Source organism: Octopus sinensis, linkage group LG11 (assembly GCF_006345805.1).
Source record: "Octopus sinensis linkage group LG11, ASM634580v1, whole genome shotgun sequence".
NCBI classification, from domain to species: domain Eukaryota; kingdom Metazoa; phylum Mollusca; class Cephalopoda; order Octopoda; family Octopodidae; genus Octopus; species Octopus sinensis.
The window spans coordinates 70,500,389-70,520,012 of record NC_043007.1 but is presented as its reverse complement, the minus strand read 5'-3'; the positions used below and the strand labels follow the sequence as shown (position 1 = coordinate 70,520,012).

At 35.9% G+C, this 19,624-nt stretch overlaps 2 protein-coding genes across 2 annotated transcripts in view; one reads left to right on the top strand and one right to left on the bottom strand.

The window, feature by feature from the left end:
• Positions 1 to 5,533: 5,533 nt before the first annotated feature.
• Positions 5,534 to 19,242, bottom strand: LOC115217580. The gene is made up of 5 exons (XM_036507672.1): positions 19,008 to 19,242; positions 11,514 to 11,629; positions 8,304 to 8,527; positions 7,427 to 7,564; positions 5,534 to 5,870 (listed from the first exon to the last, which is right to left on the bottom strand). Exons 2-4 carry the CDS (start codon positions 11,548 to 11,550, stop codon positions 7,493 to 7,495), a joined length of 333 nt encoding a protein of 110 aa, XP_036363565.1. The 5' UTR covers positions 11,551 to 11,629; positions 19,008 to 19,242; the 3' UTR covers positions 5,534 to 5,870; positions 7,427 to 7,492.
• The window catches only part of LOC115217487 (actophorin), a 69,548-nt gene continuing 68,597 nt past the window's right edge, over positions 18,674 to 19,624 (top strand). Inside the window, exon 1 of the mRNA XM_029787197.2 lies at positions 18,674 to 18,821. Within this exon, the coding sequence (XP_029643057.1) occupies positions 18,819 to 18,821 (3 nt within the window). The 5' untranslated portion in view covers positions 18,674 to 18,818. The remainder of the gene's footprint in view (positions 18,822 to 19,624) is intronic.

Below are 19,624 nucleotides of genomic sequence, written 5' to 3'. Positions count from 1 at the left end.
TCCACGCCACCAGTGTTATCCAAGGGAAAGACAAAGGTCGATACAGCTTGGCACCAGTGACGTCGCAACTCATTTCTACAGCTGAGTGAACTGGAGCAACGTGAAATAAAGTGCCTTGCTCGAGAACACAACACGCAGCCCGGTCCGGGATTCGAGCTCACAACCTCACGATCGTAAGCTCGACGCTCTAACCACTGAGCCATGCGCCTTCACTGGAAGTAACCGTAAGAATTTCATAACAGTCTTCAGTGCTTTACTGGGTGTATTTTTCTGATACTTTCCAGTTCTGCAAATATCCAATCTATGCTGTACAGCTATCTTTCACATGTTTGTTGAACCAAACTTTTCAGTGTCAATGTGGTAATTATCGACGAGCGACGTTGGAAATCTTTACTGAGACTGCTAATCCCCTGCATTTCTTTGAGAAGCTTTCAGAGAATGAGTTTGGACAACTATTTCAAATTCAGTTAATTTCCAAGGAGGAGGAGGAGTTGTATATATAGTCAGAGAAGATCCCAAGAATAAATGAATCTCTAAAGTTCTCGTCTCAATATATACCTATTTCTTTACTACCCACAAGGGGCTACACACAGAGGGGACAAATAAGGACAGACAAACGAATTAAGTCGATTATATCGACCCCACTGCGTAACTGGTACTTATTTAATCGACCCCGAAAGGATGAAAGGCAAAGTTGACCTCGGCGGAATTTGAACTCAGAACGTAACTGCTAAGCATTTCGCTCGGCGTGCTAACGTTGCTGCCAGCTCGCCACCCTTCATCTCAATATATATTTCTTTACTACCCACAAGGGGCTAAACACAGAGGGGACAAACAAGGACAGACAAAGCGATTAAGTCGATTCCATCGACTCCAGTGCGTAACTGGTACTTAATTTATCGACCCCGAAAGGATGAAAGGTAAAGTCAACCTCGGCGGAATTTGAACTCAGAACGTAGCGGCAGACGAAATACGGCTACGCATTTCGCCCGGCGTGCTACCGTTTCTGGCAGCTCGCCGCCTTCATCTCAATATATACTAACAGCTACACAGAATTGTGACATAAATTCGATGTCTTCATTTGGTTATAGTTTTTGTGATTGCAACTGGAATATACAAAAGGTTGTATTTTTCTGTTTAACAAAGATTCGACCGAGGGTAACTATTGCTTTATCATAATCACAGTGATCTGACAAAGATAGAAGGGGGAATGAAGTTATTAAAGTTTTGTTGTTTCAGTAGAATTAAGGAATTCAGTGAAAATTTAAGAATGTAATTTTCCTGTGTGACTACTTTTTGCAGATATCTGATGAAAATGTTTTCCCATTATGATTGTATTTCACTGGGGAATTCTGAATTACTTTCTGGTTAAACTTAATAACTTTCAATGTGGTGCTCCAGCATGACCACAGTTCAATGACTGAAACTAGTAAAAGAGTAAAAAGATAGTTGTTAAACTTAATTAGTTTTTATATTTCCATGTTAAATCCAATTTTGTTATTTATCTGTTCTGGAAAAGTTGCAGAAAAATATTCTCGGGTTTAAAGTTTAATAATCGATTTTACCTAATCAGAAGACAAAATTTGGAAGCTGGCATTTTCTACATGATAGCTGTCTTTCATAAAATTAAAGCAAAATCATTATTGAGGAGGAATTTTTATTAAACAACTGAAAGTAGAGCATTACAATGGCTAAAGTTGTAAGAACTTCTGAAGTTTAATTAATAAGGTCGTGTGAAACAGTCAAACAGACATGTAAATAATTTTTTAAAAATTCTCAATGAAGTTTTTTGGTGAAAAATTGCACAAATCTCTCCTGATTAAGAGGTTTATCTGTCGAGGAAGGCATTATATAAATTTTTGTTTATTCCATGTCAGACCATGCCTTCCCCGACAGATAAGCCTGTCGTTGCCAGGCTATTCAGCTAGTATATATATATATATATATATATATATATATAGTTAATCCAAACAAGAAAACACAGAAAAAAACACAGCAACACGAGGACGTGGAACAATTAAAGTATTATTTATATATATATATATATATATAACTCCAAGAAAGTTAGAGGTTGTGAATCCAACCCACTAAGGGATAATATCTATCCAATATACTGCTGGTAGAATACCCAATTATTAATACACAAGTGTTTTTTATTGCATTGCAATTACATTACCTAGTGTACTAAATGGGTGAAGGTAAAGAGATATTTTACCTTTAACATATATAGCTATAAGAAAATGGAGAGGATCAATAGGTGGTTCATCAACTTTTAGACATTATATTATGTTAACTTATTTATTTATTTACTAAACTGATAATTACAATAATATACATACATATAAGATATAAAATATAGTAATATATAAGGATACCAGTAATTATTATAAGATAACAATAGGCGCAGGAGTGGCTGTGTGGTAAGTAGCTTGCTAACCAACCACATGGTTCCGGGTTCAGTCCCACTGCGTGGCATCTTGGGCAAGTGTCTTCTGCTATAGCCCCGGGCCGACCAATGCCTTGTGAGTGGATTTTGTAGATGGAAACTGAAAGAAGCCTGTCGTATATATGTATATATATATGTGTGTGTGTTTGTGTTTGTTCCCCTAGCATTGCTTGACAACCGATGCTGGTGTGTTTACGTCCCCGTCACTTAGCAGTTCGGCAAAAGGGACAGATAGAATAAGTACTGGGCTTACAAAGAATAAGTCCTGGGGTCGATTTGCTCGACTAAAGGCGGTGCTCCAGCATGGCCGCAGTCAAATCACAAGTAAAAGAGTAAAGAGTATGAATATAAATTGGGAAAATAACTTACAGCTATTTCAGCCAATAGATAAAAATTACTCAAGTGGAATGAAGTAATAGGTAGATGATAGATAATGAGGTACTTGGGTATATCTCTAGGCTTCGTCAGAGATTATAAAGTACATAATGTTAAGTTATAAATAAATATAAATATATAATATATAAAATACACACACATTTGAATACTTATATATATAGATATACATATATATATAGATATACATAAATACCTATATATATATACTGAAATATACATACATATTTTACATATATATTTACATCTATAAACATATACAATAATCAATTATTACTAATATTATTAATATTAGATGCATTCTGTTATTCACAATAGATGCAATATAGTATATAGACTATAGAATATAATATATAAACAGATATTTTTGCAAGTTATAAGGATAGTAATTTTACAATCAAAGTTTAGTAAATAAATAAATAAGTTAACATAATATAATGTCTAAAAGTTGATGAACCACCTATTGATCCCCTTCATTTTCTTATTGCTATATATGTATGTGTATATATATATATATATATATGTAAGTATGTTTGTATATATATATATATATATATGTATGTATGTATGTTGTATATATATATATATACATACCTATAGCATATGTACCTATAGAATAAGTACCAGGCTTAAGAAATAAGTCCTGGGGTCGATTTGTTTGACTAAAACCATTTAAGGCTGTGCTCCAGCATGGCTGCAATCAAATGACTGAAATAAGTAAAAGAATGGAATAAAAGAATATCTACATTTTTTAGTCTCTCTTTTATTGGTTTCAGTCAGAGTCAGAGGCTGTAGCCATGTTAGGGCACCTCCATTAACGTTAATGCTTATTTATTTTACACTCAGCTTCCTGCCCTTTCTCCAGAGTCAGTCTTGGTGAGGGAGCGAGTTGGACAGCTCTGCACCTTATTTGTGTTTCTCGCGGCGATGTTGGTTTATCTAATATCTTGTAAAAAAATTTGTCTAAATGTTCCTTGGACATACCCACAATCTACCTGTAGATTTCCGAGGCCTTTTGGTTCAGCATTGAAAAAGTGTGGGCCTTTGTCCCTAATCTGTTACAGTATTGGGTCCGTACTCTGGACAGAGATTGCAGGATCTTTGGTACAATGCAAAGGTATCCAGTCCAGTGACTGGTGCAGCTTTCAATCTACAAAGTTGGCTGCTAGAACTTTCAGAAAGCATATCTTTCACATCTTGTCTCTAGAGACTGAGACAATCCTGGTAAAGTGGCACTGGATTGCCTTGAGTTCTGTCGTTAATTTGATGCTTCATGGCAACCATGACTGGGAACAGTTATCCAGGTGACTGAGCATGAATGCTCTCCATAGGAACAACATGGTTTCCTTTTCCCCCATGTTCTTAATGATCCCAGAATCCAATCAGTCAATCACCTGTCCATTGTTGCCATCTTAGTAACATGTACAGAGAATGACCCAGCCAGCAAAACCATATTGGACCAATTTCAGTCCAATCTCATTTTGCAACACAGTGCAACATCGGGCTGACATACTCCCTGATGTTGGGCCGATGTGAGATTTTGGTCTCTTACATCAGGTTGACATCGGCCCAATGTCATATTCACGTCAAGGTGACATTGGTCTGATATGAAAATGAGGTTGGGCTGATGTATAGTTGTTCAACTTGAGAAGTTTCAATATTGGCCTGAACCGATTTTGCTAAATGCCTGATCTGGCTCTGAAATACATTCAAGGATGGGCTAATTGTTGTATGGTTAAACATTTATACCAGTTCAACATCGGCCACACTTTATGTTCTCCATTATGCCAGATCTCTGGTATGAATTGCTCTGATTCCAACCTCACCCACCCAGCATTTGAAAATAATAATGTAATACTGTTTCAGTTTATAGCCAATGAGGACCACCCACAGCTGAACAGAAACAATATTAAATTTATTTTGAAGATGTAAGTTTATGAGCATCAGTTTACATGGCATGTAGAAACCTACATAAAAAAATTAAAAACTCATCTTTCTTTGCAGGCATCATTTATTTTATAAACTATAACTGTGAAAAATGGCTATTTACAACACAACAAAAGTAAATCATAATATATAAAAGTTAATAAAAATGAAGACAAAATATACTGACCTATATACACTGTGAAACTAAGATATTTATTTAATTGGTGTTAAGGTCACTTATACACAGCTGTGGCTATTTGTGACAAAGTTCAATAATCATTCATATTTGCACATAAAGACCGGTAAATAAGGAGTAACGGTATTCATTTTAGGGTTCAATTTTATGACTTGAAATTTGGGAGATTTGTTAAAAATGAATATATCTAGAATGTGCAGAAATAAGAAAAACACATTAAATGCGAGGGATATCATCAATAAAATTGTATTTGAAACCATAGACAGGAGTATTACTTACTAACCTGGTGAATGAGTAATTTGAGTGGAGAACAAAACCATGTATGCAAAGCTAATCAGTCTATTGTTACCAGTGCTTCGCTAAAATGGGTTACCTTAAAAAACTGAGGTAACTCATAAATGGGTTATCTTAATTTTCGATTTGTGCAGACCCGAGATCTGTGGTAGATTCATTGTCAAGAGCAGACTTGTCCCAATTTTTTTTTCTCTCCTCTTTCGGCCACCATTTTTGTCACTGGCAGTCTGAAACCATTCTCAAGTTACCAACTCAACCTCTAGTTCTGTTGCATTTTGCATAATCTTGCGAACAGCTCCTGAAATTAATTAATCATGTTACTTAAAAGTAGTTCTTAATGTGAGAATAACAAATGCAATCACATCCATTTACTCATGTATTATTCACAAAGGCAAAAATCTACTAGCATAAATTACATAGATTTGACTAATTCTACAGTTGAAAACAGATACAAACTGAAAGCTTCACATTCATAAATGTTCACTACTGTTTTATGTCAGAACCTACCAAAGCTAGTACAACCACTCCACCCACCCACAGTCTGAATAAAAGAGTACCCAAAGTGGATATTAATATCATCATATGCCCAGCGCAGGGCCATTTTCAGTCCAATGACTGCAAATCAAAATTTAAAAATTCAGTCATTTTCAATACACTATGAGCAAAGAATATATGCTCAAATGTAAAGCAAAATCTAGAATAATAGCTTTTTTGTCAAACATCAAAAACAATTAACTGGGTTCCTGTAGGTTTTTAAAAAGAAAATTCAAGGTTTTTTAAGGGTATTTTCAAGCTAGAGTCAAGGACCATCACGACCACTCCACAAAAAATTCAAGGGTTTCCAAGCACATCCTTCTGATAAAACAAAACTATTTACACTACTTAGGTTCTCAAATGATACTGTTTAAATATCGCTTAATCTATTTCCTCAAGTTGTTGATTAATGTGTAGCAATGTTTCCACGCCAGTGTTGGCTGCATGTACAGGTAGCCAACACTAATGTGGAAACATTGCAAATATGAATTCAGACCACAAACATTTTTCTTCAGTAGTATGGGGAGTGGACTGAATACAAAACTTTAAGATAAAAATCCAGGGTTTTTGAGGATTTCTGTGAGTCTGGATAATTTTCAAGTGTTTTCCAGGCCTGGAATATTAGTTTTGAAATTCAAGGGTATTCAAGGAATTCAAGGATCTGTGGGAACCCTGATGAAGAAATTGGTAAGGCCTGCAGCACGATTTTCATTTTTAGGGTTATATGTGGACACAGGCCTATCTGCATGAGGATCTGCCAGCAGTTATTCTCACAGATATGACATTCAGTGCCTCAACATACTGGTTAATAACAACACTCTGAAAGCCAAACTAGCATATGTCCATTTTTCAAAGATAATTCTTACATTTTTTTCAACAAAACCATACAGACATGGATATTGAGAGAAGTGGCTTGGTGAGCTGGTTCTAAAGATATCCATATCTGTGTGGCTTTGCTGAGAGAGTCTCAAGAAATTTCAAGCTGTGGTAGTCTTATACTATTTTTTCTTTTTCCTTGGCTGTTTTGATTAATGATTTGGGTAAATCGTTAACAAAGATCTGAGCTCTTTCAAAAAGATATAATTAAAAAATTGCACATTTCACCTCCAGAATGCATAAACCCCATAACATTAATGTCAATACAACTGCTTTGTTAACTGGTTGAGTGCTGGAAGCAACGGTTGTGGTTTTAAAGAAAAGTGGATTATCAGCATGGAATCAGTATTGGCAAAAGGTCACAATTCTGCCGATATATGATTGGCTGTTGGCTGCACAACATATGTAATGGTAATAGCTCATACAGATCCACCAGGGATGATTCATTAAGTCACGCTAACTGTTGGACAACCTCACCTCTTATCTGTGATATCTAATAGTTCAGCTTAGAAAATGTAGTGATGCCAATGACTATATCAGCAGCACTTCATCCAGTAAGATGAACTTCCTTATCTGAGTGGTGTTATCACATCTGTGTAATCAGAGCACAGACATCGATTTTGGTATTGGTTCTGGTCAATATTGAATTGAGTTATTGGATATTGGCAAATACTGATAATACACACATCAGCTCATCCCTAAGAGATAGCTATTCAATTTTGGGAATTGGATATACAAAGGTTGATATTGTTGATACTTACTGTAAATCACTGATGAAAGTTTACCTTTTTTGCCATACCAGTTATATAGCTCACCTAATTTGCTGGTCAGGACGTGGTGTAGTGTCCTTGCTCTGTGTCACTAGTATTTTTACCCCTAAGCATAGCAAGGTAATTAACCTGAAAATGGATGGATTCTGTTATAAAGCTTTACACTCTACAGGTTAAATGACCAATAATACATTAACTATTTTATGAGAACAGCTACCTTTGACAGTATAGAAAATTTGTCAATCATTCCAAATATATTTAAATTATAAATTAGATGTAAGGGCTTTAACAATTTTGTTTTAATGACAGAGTGATAAATCTGCGTTGGCAAATTATAAGAACCCAGAAAGATATTCCATCATTAAATTACATTTGGTGCATTAAATTACACTTTCAGTACTATTTTGTGACAAACAGTGACAACATACAAATAGGATCAAGTTTTGCAAATTGTTTATGCACATGATGTCCGGTTGCCAGAGGATTTAAACCCATTGCCATTGGTTGACTTATCTTATTTTACCAGTAAAACAGAATTTGTAAACCACAGTATACAAGCACCATGTTACTTTCTGAGGTTCCTGCTGGGACCTTAATCAAATAATCTTTTCAACTAAATATCAGGTCGATGCTCTTAAATATTTTTAATTACTATACCTTCAAAACAAACTGAATCTGAGGTTATGAGTACCGAGATGAGCATACAATGATGGGTGTGAGTTTCTTTGGTGTGTGTGGAAACACATGTATGTGAAGAATGAAAGAAACAATTGTCACATGTTAGTAAACAGAATCAGTTAGAGAGGGACAGAGAGGTTATTAATGAGCCAGCAGGTAAAACCAGGAAAATGTAAAATGTGCAACTTACCATGTTGTTTTGAACCACACCATCACTTAACTCAGCTTCCAAAGTCTCAACATCTTGGCTCTCACAAGGGATATGAATTATGTTGGGGAGATTTCTTGTCTCCGAAATGGAGGATGAAGATGGGATATTTTGAATTAGCTGCAGTATAGATTGCAACATTTCCCCCTGCTGGGACTGTTCCTCTTGAATTTTCTCAATTGCGGTGAATAGCTGCTGATCCCGAACTGAAATAGAAAATAAAAGGTAGAGTAGGTGTTGGATCAAATCTGTCAGGGCATCCAACACCCAACACCAATACATGATTCGATCTTCAATGCAAAACGACCAACAAAAATCGGGACTTGGAATGTGAGCCTTTACCGTGAGTCTAGGTGCTGCGTTCAAACAGAGATGGGCTACACTAACCACTTTGCCATTGAGACCAGTGTACTGCAAGGGTGTATTCTATTCCCTCTCCTATTTCTTATGGCAATTGACTTCATCATGCGTGGGGTGATGTACCAACATGGATTTGGGGTTCTGTGGTGTGGGTCAGGGTGCCTGACTGACCCCGACTTCGCTGATGACATCGTGCTCCTTGGAATGACAAAGAATGTCATTCACACAATGACAGAGAGATTGGAATGGGAGGTGGCCAAGATTGGATTCCGCATAAGTGCAAACAAGATGAAGATCATGAGGATTGGATATGTTGATGGGAACAACAATGGTGTCCCAGGAAGTTCACCTATTTGGGCAACATCATGGCAAATGATAGAGATGCCGAATGCAATGTTGCCTGCTGGATTGAGAAGGCCTTAGCTGTTTACCTGGGCAGGTAGGGCGATCTCTATCAAGACTAAAGTGCACCTCATTGAGAGCATCGTCATACCATCAGCAATATACATAGTGGAAACATGGGAGACATTGGCAAAGATCATGCGAAAGCTCAATGTATTTCAGCTACAATGCCTCTGGTGGATACTGCAAATATCATACCACGACCACATCACCAACGACGAGATACATCACCAAACTGATACCTGTCCACTCCATGAAGTCACTGAGCACTGCTTGTGATTTGCAGGCCATGTCTTCCAATTACCATCATCACAGCATGCAAAAACTACCATTCTGTGGAAGCTATCACATGGCAAGAGAAAACAAGGGTGAGCAAAAGCAACTTGGTGCCGTACCTTCATTAATGATCTCAAAGCCATTGATATCTCATGGGATGGAGCTGAAATCGCCACAGCTGACTGACCATGTTGGAGAAGCTTTGCCATCCAAATGCATCGCACAGCACAGGAGGACCTAAGACTAAGACTAAGAAGAGTAGAGTTACGAAATACTTGCTGAGTATACCTCATGACATTTGTAGTTTACAGATATACTGAAAATAGTACACAATCAATAATAATCTCATTTCACGTTTGCTTTCTGGAATTGGAGAGATCACTAAACCAACAATCAATTATCTGTAGCCTTATATAAGGTCTAGTATAGCACTAATGTTTAATTGCTTTTCTAGTTTGCCGTAATTAGGGGTAAGGGTTTCATATTCCAGAAATAGGAATTATGATACCTATTTAACAGGGAAGTGGAACCTTGTTTCAGTGCCCCAAGGGCCTCTAGAATAGTAAAAAACACCAAAGTTAATATTACAGTATCATATTCCTCATGCTAATACAAGCAAAGTTTTTGTACCACTTCACCCAAAAGAGAAAACATTCAACATGGGGACACTGTGGCTATCTGAAGCTAAAACTTATGATATCCTCACACAAATATCAACAAACCATTTAGGATGAGTTATACAATTTATTGTTTTTAAGTAATCCTTTTGAAACAAGATGGGTTAAATTGATAAAATTCTTGAAAATGTGTTTTGTCTTTTGACTCTAGCCTCATTTACCTGCCAATTATTTCTTAAGCACTGTAATTATGTATCAGGGTGAAAGCATACATTTCAAACATAGCTCTCCATGGAATGCTTTCAAACACAGAATGTTTTTTTTTTCTGTTTATAAATAAATTTGAAACCACTTTCCGCATACCCTAAAATATACCAATGTTATAATATTGTCTTATCATGCAAAAACTGTTAAGATTTTCACGACAAGTTGGGAGGAGCTACACTTGCACTTCTTTCTTTCGGCGTATTGTGAATGTCAGTTGGTCTGTGGATATCTACTTGGCTCTGGAGAAGACAAATGGGACTGAGATGCTCTCCTTTTTGGAAATTGAATAATAGGAGGTGGCTTTAGAAGCGTCCGTTTTTGATACTCAGAATCATCATCCTCATCATCTGAGAAAACTGGTGGCCTGTACAAAATAAAATGAAAAATAAACAAGGAATTACATGTATTTCCCTTCACACAGTGAATAACATGGGTATATGTTTGTCAATACATAGTCATAGAACACATTGGAACTCATACTAATGTTTATAACTTTTCATACTTGTAGTGCTATCTATGGACATGTCTGACAGCCTACCTGCACTTTCATGTAAAATTAAAGGTGGGTGGTGAGTGGGGACTCAGAGTTTTACATGGGTGTCCTCAGGAACTGATATTCAGCCCCATTTTCAGTGCAAACATGGGGTGCTCCTAGCTGTCAGATATGTTGATAAACCCCAAGACATAAAAAAATAAACGGACATCTAAAAGGGATTCACTAGTTATACTAATTATTAAAGAACTGTCTGTTTGAAATCTGTAGACAGGCCATCTGTAGCTCTCCTAATTATATCCATTTCTGTAGGGTTTCATTGGGAAATCTGAAATATACTTTGAGCTGTGGTAGGTTTATATTGGTTTATTTTCTGTTTGTTTTTGGCTGCTGTGTTAGGTAAATGGATAAAAAAATGAACTCTGTGTCAATCTTCCTTTCAGAATCCAGGTTCAAACAATCACACTGCATAAAGCAATTAAAGGCTCACCTCAGAGAAAATTTAGGCGAGCAATAGGGATCAGATGCTATAACTCTCCTCAAAATTATCTATTTATTTTTCGTTGTTTTACAACACTTTCAACAGCCAGGGTTATATCGTGTCAGTGGTGGGTTTACAGATGGAGGAGAGTTCAGACAATCCAGCAAGAACCACTGAGTAGCGATGGGCATCCACCAGCCCTCCAAATGTCAACCAAGTTACTGCTGTGGTAACACAGCAGTCACTGGGTTAACATCTCTCCTCAGAAAGACAGCCCTGTTAAGAATTTTATTTACCTTCTCTTTTTCTTAGATCTGGAATTTGCTCCTTCATTTGAATCACTGGAAGCAGGTGTCTGCAACTCTGATTCTACTTTGGCCACTTTAAGCTTTCTTCTTACTTTATCATGTTTCTGAATATATAAAAAAAGAAAAGGGTTTTGAGAAAACAGAACAGAAAGTTATAAAATTCAAAATAAAGTGGTTTACAGAAATTAGGAGTGATTGTTGCAATAAAAAAAAAATCTGGAAATCAGGGCTTACAAAAAAAAATTTTAAGACTGAGGCCTTTCTGGAATTGGGTCTGGGATCTACATTTGTTTTGCCAGTATAAGGAAAAATCTGTCCTGATGCAAATGGGCATGGGTCAATGCACGTTCATTCCCAAGCATGTGAAAGAGGCACAGATGCAGGGACCAGGCGACCAGGATAAAAAATAGTTGCCCTGTACTGTTCATGATGAATCTACCTTGAAATAGGTGAAATTTCATGGAATTTACAAACAATTCCCATATTAAAGAAATTGGATGGGAAGTATTGACTATTATTGTAACTATTTTCACACAAACTAAAATGGAAATTCACTTCAAAACAGCAAACACAGTAAATAAACAAAGTTGAAATTGTCTCTGGTGCAGTGAAATTAGGTGACTTAGATGAATTACAGCATTAAAAAAATGATTTTCCATCTGAGTAATTATCAAAATAATAATTTTTTATCTTTAGTATTTTATCTGAAGTTATATTTGAGATGAGCTTTCATGGAAACAACACTTCGGCTCAAATATGAAGTTTTAATTCTCACCTTCTCTTGAAAAACAAATAAGAAAAACCGGCTGATTGATCATCCCCTGATTTCTGGGACAATAACTGAACATATTTGAACTTTCAAATTAAAGGAGGATCTGCCTCTTCCAAAACATGGCATGTCTGCCTGATTTTATGGGGTCTTATTTTTGAATTTACTTCATTTCATTTTTTATCTAATTATTTATCTATTTTTACTTATTAATTAATTCATTATTATTATTATTTATTATTTATTTTTTTGATAAAAATGAATTAATCATGGGAGAAAGATCTCCACACTTACTTATTGTTTGATTTGAATGGGAAAAAAACATGAATTAGAGCATCATAAAGTCTTTAGTCTAGCCCTTTACCCAATACAGAATTTTTGATACATAAAATAAATACAACTACAAAATCCTTGCAGTTTTGAAATATAACCACTCAAGTGTGGGTATGAATAGAAATAACTCTCTTTTAATGATGCTATTTATGTTTTCTGAGAATATTGATGGTACCAACGATATATTGTGGTAAGTTATTGATAATTCTTGGGCATCTTTGGCCAATTCATTAGGTGAAAGCTAGGTTTGGTTTTTCCAATAACTTGTCACTTCTCCCTCTTCTCACCTGACATCTCCCTAAAATCTCTGGAGGGAGGAGTGACTTCTCCCCCAATTTTCTCTGTCAAATGATCTTTGCACTGATGCATTATGATAACTGGAAGCAACTTTCCAATTAGCTAATATGTTAAAATTGCAAAAAAAAAAAAAAAAAAGCAACAAATAGGTGACACACCTTTTTCAACCAGATCTAAACCTGAAACTTCCTATAACATGATTGTTAGAAAATATTTTTGTACTTTCAGAATAGAATTTTTAATGTCAATTATGCATGGTATTATTACGTGTATAAACTGATTTGCACTGGTATTAAAACGGTTGCCTTGACATGCAATGCACTTCAACACACAATGCCCCCAGGCATGAGTAAGTGGGGTGTAGTGTCTTCTCCAAGGAAACAATTTGGTTGTTGCAGGTGGGATTCAAACCAACTCTACCAACTAGCCAGTGAGCTCCTAATAAACCTGTATAATCACAATGAGACATGCAGAAAAATGAGCTGGACAGGCAATATATTCCAACAAATAAAAGCATAAAATGATGATATCTTGAACTGGGAAGACAAGTTCAAAGAACAACCAGAAAAGTGTAAAGCAAAAATTGTCTCAATTCAGTTACCTTCCACTTGTCTATTTCATTCGAAAACCTCTTTTTCCTCAAGAACTCACATAGAATATATTTTCTTAAGTAATCCCTCAGTTACTTGCTTTACTGAATTAGCACCTATTCTGCAAGAATTTTTGACTGGACCTTGCAACCAAAGCAAAATAAGGCGTCTGATAACACCTGAACACATCAAATGAATATAATCAAGAGGGAATTGAGTAACCAAACCTAATGATGTTTTTTCTGAGAGGAGGGAGGCCTAAATGATGATTTCTATCTGACATCTAAGCAAACTGAACATCAAAGGATTTTTCATCTCTGGAATTTGACATTCTGCTGTTATATACACCTCTTTGAGTACACTTTTCACAACCATGATAGCCACTATGAACTATGACCTTTGAACTGTTTAACAAATGCCTGGGCTGGAGTATCATAAATAACACAAGATACCGAAAACTGGAAATGTTTGTCAGCCTCAGGAACATGCAAATAAATTCTCTTCAACCTCTCTTAATTCCAACACTAAATGATGTAAAAGAAACTGGCATCACCTGGCTTTTGATTTCCTAAATAAAAACCAATTATGAAAGATTCCCCCCACCCCAAAAGGGTTCCACAAGTCTTCCTAAAATAGGCCAAAATTGAGTATTTGAACTTTTAAACAGGGGTAGTCCATCAATATTAATTTGTATCATTAGCATGTTTATATCATCTACATGAGTTTGGTACAACTCCAAAAGAATTTGAGTGATGCTGCTAAACCAAAATGGTGGTATGACCATCCATTTATTTCAGGAATTTTATACTTCTTTTGTGTGCCAAGTAATGTTCTGGGGTCTTTAGGAATGAATGAATGGGTGGTATTTTCTTAAAATTAGTAACAGATCATGTTCAGCAGAATGTGAAACATTAAACTTTGTCACCCAGCTGGCTAGCTGACTACAGAGGTCTTAGCTGTACTTGTGGTTAACTCCTATAGATAGACTTACACGTAATATACAGTGACAGAAGGCATTGAGACTCTATGTTCAAACACTAATACATCTGCTATTTTCATCATCATCATCATTCTAATATCCATTTGCATGGGTCATATAGAATGTGTTGAAGCAGATGTTCTATGGCTAGATACCCTCTCTGTCCCCAACTCTCATGTTTCCAAAGTGTATGTGTGCATGTTTTTCTCTCTCTCTTCCATCTATTTTCTTTTCAAGAAAAAAAAAAACGTTTCTCCCAGCATTTACTATTTTCCTCTCATTCTGGTCCAACGACCCTCCATGTTTGTTTTCATTTGGTTTCCTTGTATGTCTCCACTGTCATTTTTTAATTCTCATCTTTGTCCCTCCATAAATCCTAAATTTTATTTTAGAATTTATGGGAGCAACCGTCTTTGAAGACTCATATTGTCGAATGCTCGAAATGAGGAGTAGATAGACAGCCGACAACTGATGACGGGTCCTTTCTCAGTGTTAACTTGCCCGGTTTTCCTTTTTTTTCCTTGTTGTTTACGTATTCCACTCGTTTTTCCCTCATTTGTTTATGCATTTCATGTTATTTGTACTGTTGGTGACGTCCTGTAGCTATATATGCATGTATATATATATATAGATATATATTATATTATATGAATGTGGCGCATTCATTTCCAAGTATATATATATATATCACCGTGACTGACCAGGCTATCAGATGTTGCTACACATCGCTGGTCACAATGCAAATCGCATTGTTTTAGCCTTCAAATGATGTCACCCCACTGGCGTTAGGAAGGGCATCCAGCCGTAGAAACACTGCCAGATCTGACTGGGCCTGATGAAGTCTTCCAGCTTCACAGACCCCAGTTGAACCGTCCAACCCATGCTAGCATGGAGAACGGACGCTAAATGATGATGATGATGATATATAGATGGATGGATAGATAGATACATAGATGGATAGATAGATAGATAGATAGATAGATATAGATAGATAGATAGATAGATTAAAGTACAAGTGAGGATGTATAAACCTAAGAGGGATAAAAATACCTTATAATATAGGCACACACGCATATTATTATTATAAAAAACAGTTTTAATGGTAACACTGTATTTTTCCTGTTTGATTATTTAATGTCATCGTTATGTTTTCAATATGATTTATATAAATTTCTTTGTACGTTCTTCTCTGATGCTATTCTGGCTTATGATAATTATCCAAATTATTTAATTAAATTAAATTTGATTAATTTTACTCTATAAAGCGATGAAGTGAAGCAATTGTAGGTCTTATCAATGTATTAATAAATTTTTATCAATCGTATATATATATATATATTATCTGATGGGATAATATATATATATATATATTATCTGATGGGATAATATATGTCCACCATATTCCCTTCCATATTGGCTACCTCTGATGAGCGCAGAGTTATAGAATTGGATTGTTACCTAACACTCCATTGTATTCTTTACGCAAAACCGATTGGCAAGACAATCCGTGATGGATACTTAATAAAATTCGGATAATATACTCATTCTACTGACAGTTAGTTATATGAGTGCATCTTCTCAGGGAGAAGGCTGACGTATGGTCAGGGAGACGGCTCACGCTTGTCAAACTATTTTTCCCAACCAGTCGCCATGACTGATCGCTAAATCCCAAAGTTTTTCTTTCTCTCTCTCTGTTTATTTCCTCACATTCCTTTCTGTTGCAGAGCGTAGGCTCGAAACGTAAAACTTTCTCGAACATCAAACTACACACACACACACATATACATATTGTGTACATGCCTTCATACATACATGTATACACCACACACGCACGCACTCACACCAGGTGTATTTCGCAGTCTCATACACCTAGGAATCGATTGTTTTGTCGTTCTTAGTAGTGACATCACATATTTTGTTAAAAATAAACATTGACCAAATCGCTACCCTGTTCACGCGTCCAGAGAAGTACTTTATCGTAACATATATTTTGTTATAATGCACCATAGTTGTGAATAGAATTACAGTTGATTTCTTAATGGGAAAGATCAATTAAAAAAAGTCAGAGGTTCAATAGCGAAAAAGGTTCTGTAGTAAAAAGTAGCGAACTAATTGAAGACAATAAATACAGTGGCGTTTACACATTCCACTTTATACATCTAAGACCCCATTTTTTAAGTCGGGAAGTCTGAAGATTATCAGGGAAAAGACCCTTAAACAGCCTTGGTATGTGACCCAGCTACCCTGAAGATAGGCGTTCTTTCTTTATTCAACTAAATAACGAGGAATAAGCCTTTCTCACTACATGTTGACGAAAATTCACCAAATTTGGTAAGGCTGCGTCTGAGTCATTCCAACGCTACTGTGTAATGGTGAGAATATACTGAAGAGAAGAGAAGAACGCATTGCCAAAATGATGACTGACATCTCCTCCTCCATCTACTCACACATACAGCTTCGTACAGAAACACACACATACGCGCACGCTAGCACATTCGCATACGCAGACACACGCATACATACATCAGCACACGCACACACATACACTCACATCTACATTCGTATAATACGTTTATATACACACACACACACACACACACACACACATATATATATATATATATATATATATATATATACACACACACTTGTATATTATATGCATCAATTATGTGCACTCCGTATTCAAAGTAACAGACATGGACGGATATACAAATAAAATATGACAATTAAATATTGATATAATGACATTTGAGTGCATATAAGAATCTGAAGAGACTATAGGCATACGCGCCATTCGCGCGTCGTCATGTACACACGTAGAATACACATAAAATATTCTCCGAAACTGAGTTTGATTTCTAACGTGTTAAATGATGTTCTTAGATCGATATTATACAAATATACGAGAGAGAAAATAGTGATTTCAGTGGAGAATTATTTTCTTGTTGCGGAAGAATAACTTCTTCTATGAGCATCATCTGATTTTACTTTCTCTCTCTCTCGCTCTCTCTATCCCTCCTTCATTTTCGAATTTTTTTTCTCTCTCTATCCCCCTCCCCATTTTCGAATTTTTTTTCTCTCTCTATCCCCCTCCCCATTTTCGAATTTTTTTTCTCATTTTCTCACTCTATCTCTATCATCCTCTTTTTACTCTCGCTTTCTATTCTTCTTTCTTTCTTTCTTAATCTCTCTGACCTCTACTCACACTTCCTTCTAGTCATATTCCTTCTTTCTCATTGTCTCTTCCTTTCTTGCGTTTCTCCCCTTCATTAACTTCCTCTAGCTCTTTCCCTTTCTTCCTCTATCGTTTTCATACTTTTATTTATCCTTACACCTTCCTTTCTTATTTTTTTTCTTCTCTCACTCTCCTCTTGACCTATCGCACTTTCTGTATTATTTTCTATTTTATTCTCTCTCTCACTCCCTCTCAGTTATCTTTGCTCTATCGTTTTCTATATTCCCCCTTTTTCTATCATTCTCTAGCTTTCTCTCCCTCTTTTCCTCTTTCAATAAATTTTACTAGATCATTTTCCTCCTCACCCTCTGTCTGTCTCCCTCACTACTTTTACTGCATCATTTTCCTCCTCTGTCTCACTCACTACTTTTACTGCATCGTTTTTTTCCTTCCCCCTTTTCTGTCTATTCTTTTCTAGCTTTCTCTTCGTCTCTTTCTCTCTCTATTGTTCTTTATCTCTTTTCCCTCCCTCATTACTCTAACTATCGTTCTTTTTCTTCGCATCTTTCTATTATTCTTTATCTCTCTTTCCCTTCCTCATTACTCTTACTGTATCGTTCTTTTCCTCCCCATCTTTCTATTATTTTTTATCTCTCTTTCCCTCTCTCATTACTCTTACTGTATCGTTCTTTTCCTCCCCATCTTTCTATTATTTTTTATCTCTCTTTCCCTCTCTCATTACTCTTACTGTATCGTTCTTTTCCTCCCCATCTTTCTATTATTTTTTATCTCTCTTTCCCTCTCTCATTACTCTTACTGTATCGTTCTTTTCCTCTGCATCTTTCTATTATTCTTTATCCTCTCCCTCTCTTTCACTTCCACTTGCGGTATCGTTCACCTCCTCCTCCCTCGTTTTCTCTCTCTCTATCCATCTTTACTTCTTACATTCTCTTTTTCTCTCTCCCCTTCACCCTCTGTCTATCTCTCACCTCCCCCGTCTCTTCACTCGTGTGTCGTCGTTGCTGGTGGTGTTATTGTAAAGCGGTGCCGGTTGTTGTTGTTAATTTAGCTCTCGGCCTCCGTCTCTTCCCCAGCTGTTAAACAACCAGACTTGCAGAGAAGCTTCAAACTCTTCAACGCTATCAAAATGGTAAAGAAAACCATATTTTTTTTTTCATCGTTTTATTTCTCCTCTCTTTCATTTCCTTTCAATCCACTAAAAAAATGTTAAAATATTTCAATTTCTGTTTTATTTAAAACTAATTAATGACATTCCATTATTTAATGGTTGGTTCTTTTCTCATCACACACAACCAGAGATATATAACATACTTACATATTTAGTCCTCCTTCCTGCTTGATTTCTTTATTTGGACAACTCTTTTATCTTCCACACAATTATTATTATTACTATTATTATTTATTACTGATGATGCCCACCACTAAAGACAGACTTGCAAACTGAAAGTGACGCATTTGATTTTAGATCCATTGACTAAAATATTGTCTTATCTTAAACCTTTAATTCATTCGTTCTGGATAAATTTCTGTCTCTGATATATTTCACTTGACCGTTTTTTTTTTACTTCTCTAAGTGTTGCGCGCGCACACACAAAACACTTACCCTCACATACACACACGTCTATGTGTGCAGCTTTTAAAACTGAATATATCTGGATGCATTAAGCGTTTGTATAAATGTGTATATATATATATATATATACGCATGTGTATGTTTGAGTATATAATATATATACGCATATATATGTTTGAGTTTATAATATATATATATATACATATGTGCGTGTGTGTGTTAGACCATTTGAAACCGGATTTTATTTTCAATTCAAGTTGAACAACTTTTTTAAAGACAGTGTATGTACCATTAAAATTGACCAAGACGAAGAAGAAAACAGTTGAATATCTCTTTCGTATCAAAACATTGTGTTTGCT

What these genes read in the sequence shown, in the direction of transcription:
- LOC115217580 (XM_036507672.1), bottom strand. Translation starts at nt 11,550, where the DNA reads ATGAAGGAGCAAATTCCAGATCTAAGAAAAAGAGAAG. An exon ending in AGATCTAAGAAAAAGAGAAG is followed by an intron (nt 8,528 to 11,513) that starts GTAAATAAAATT and finishes TTTCTATTTCAG; the next exon opens with TTCGGGATCAGCAGCTATTC. An exon ending in GTGTGGTTCAAAACAACATG is followed by an intron (nt 7,565 to 8,303) that starts GTAAGTTGCACA and finishes ATCCATTTTCAG; the next exon opens with GTTAATTACCTTGCTATGCT.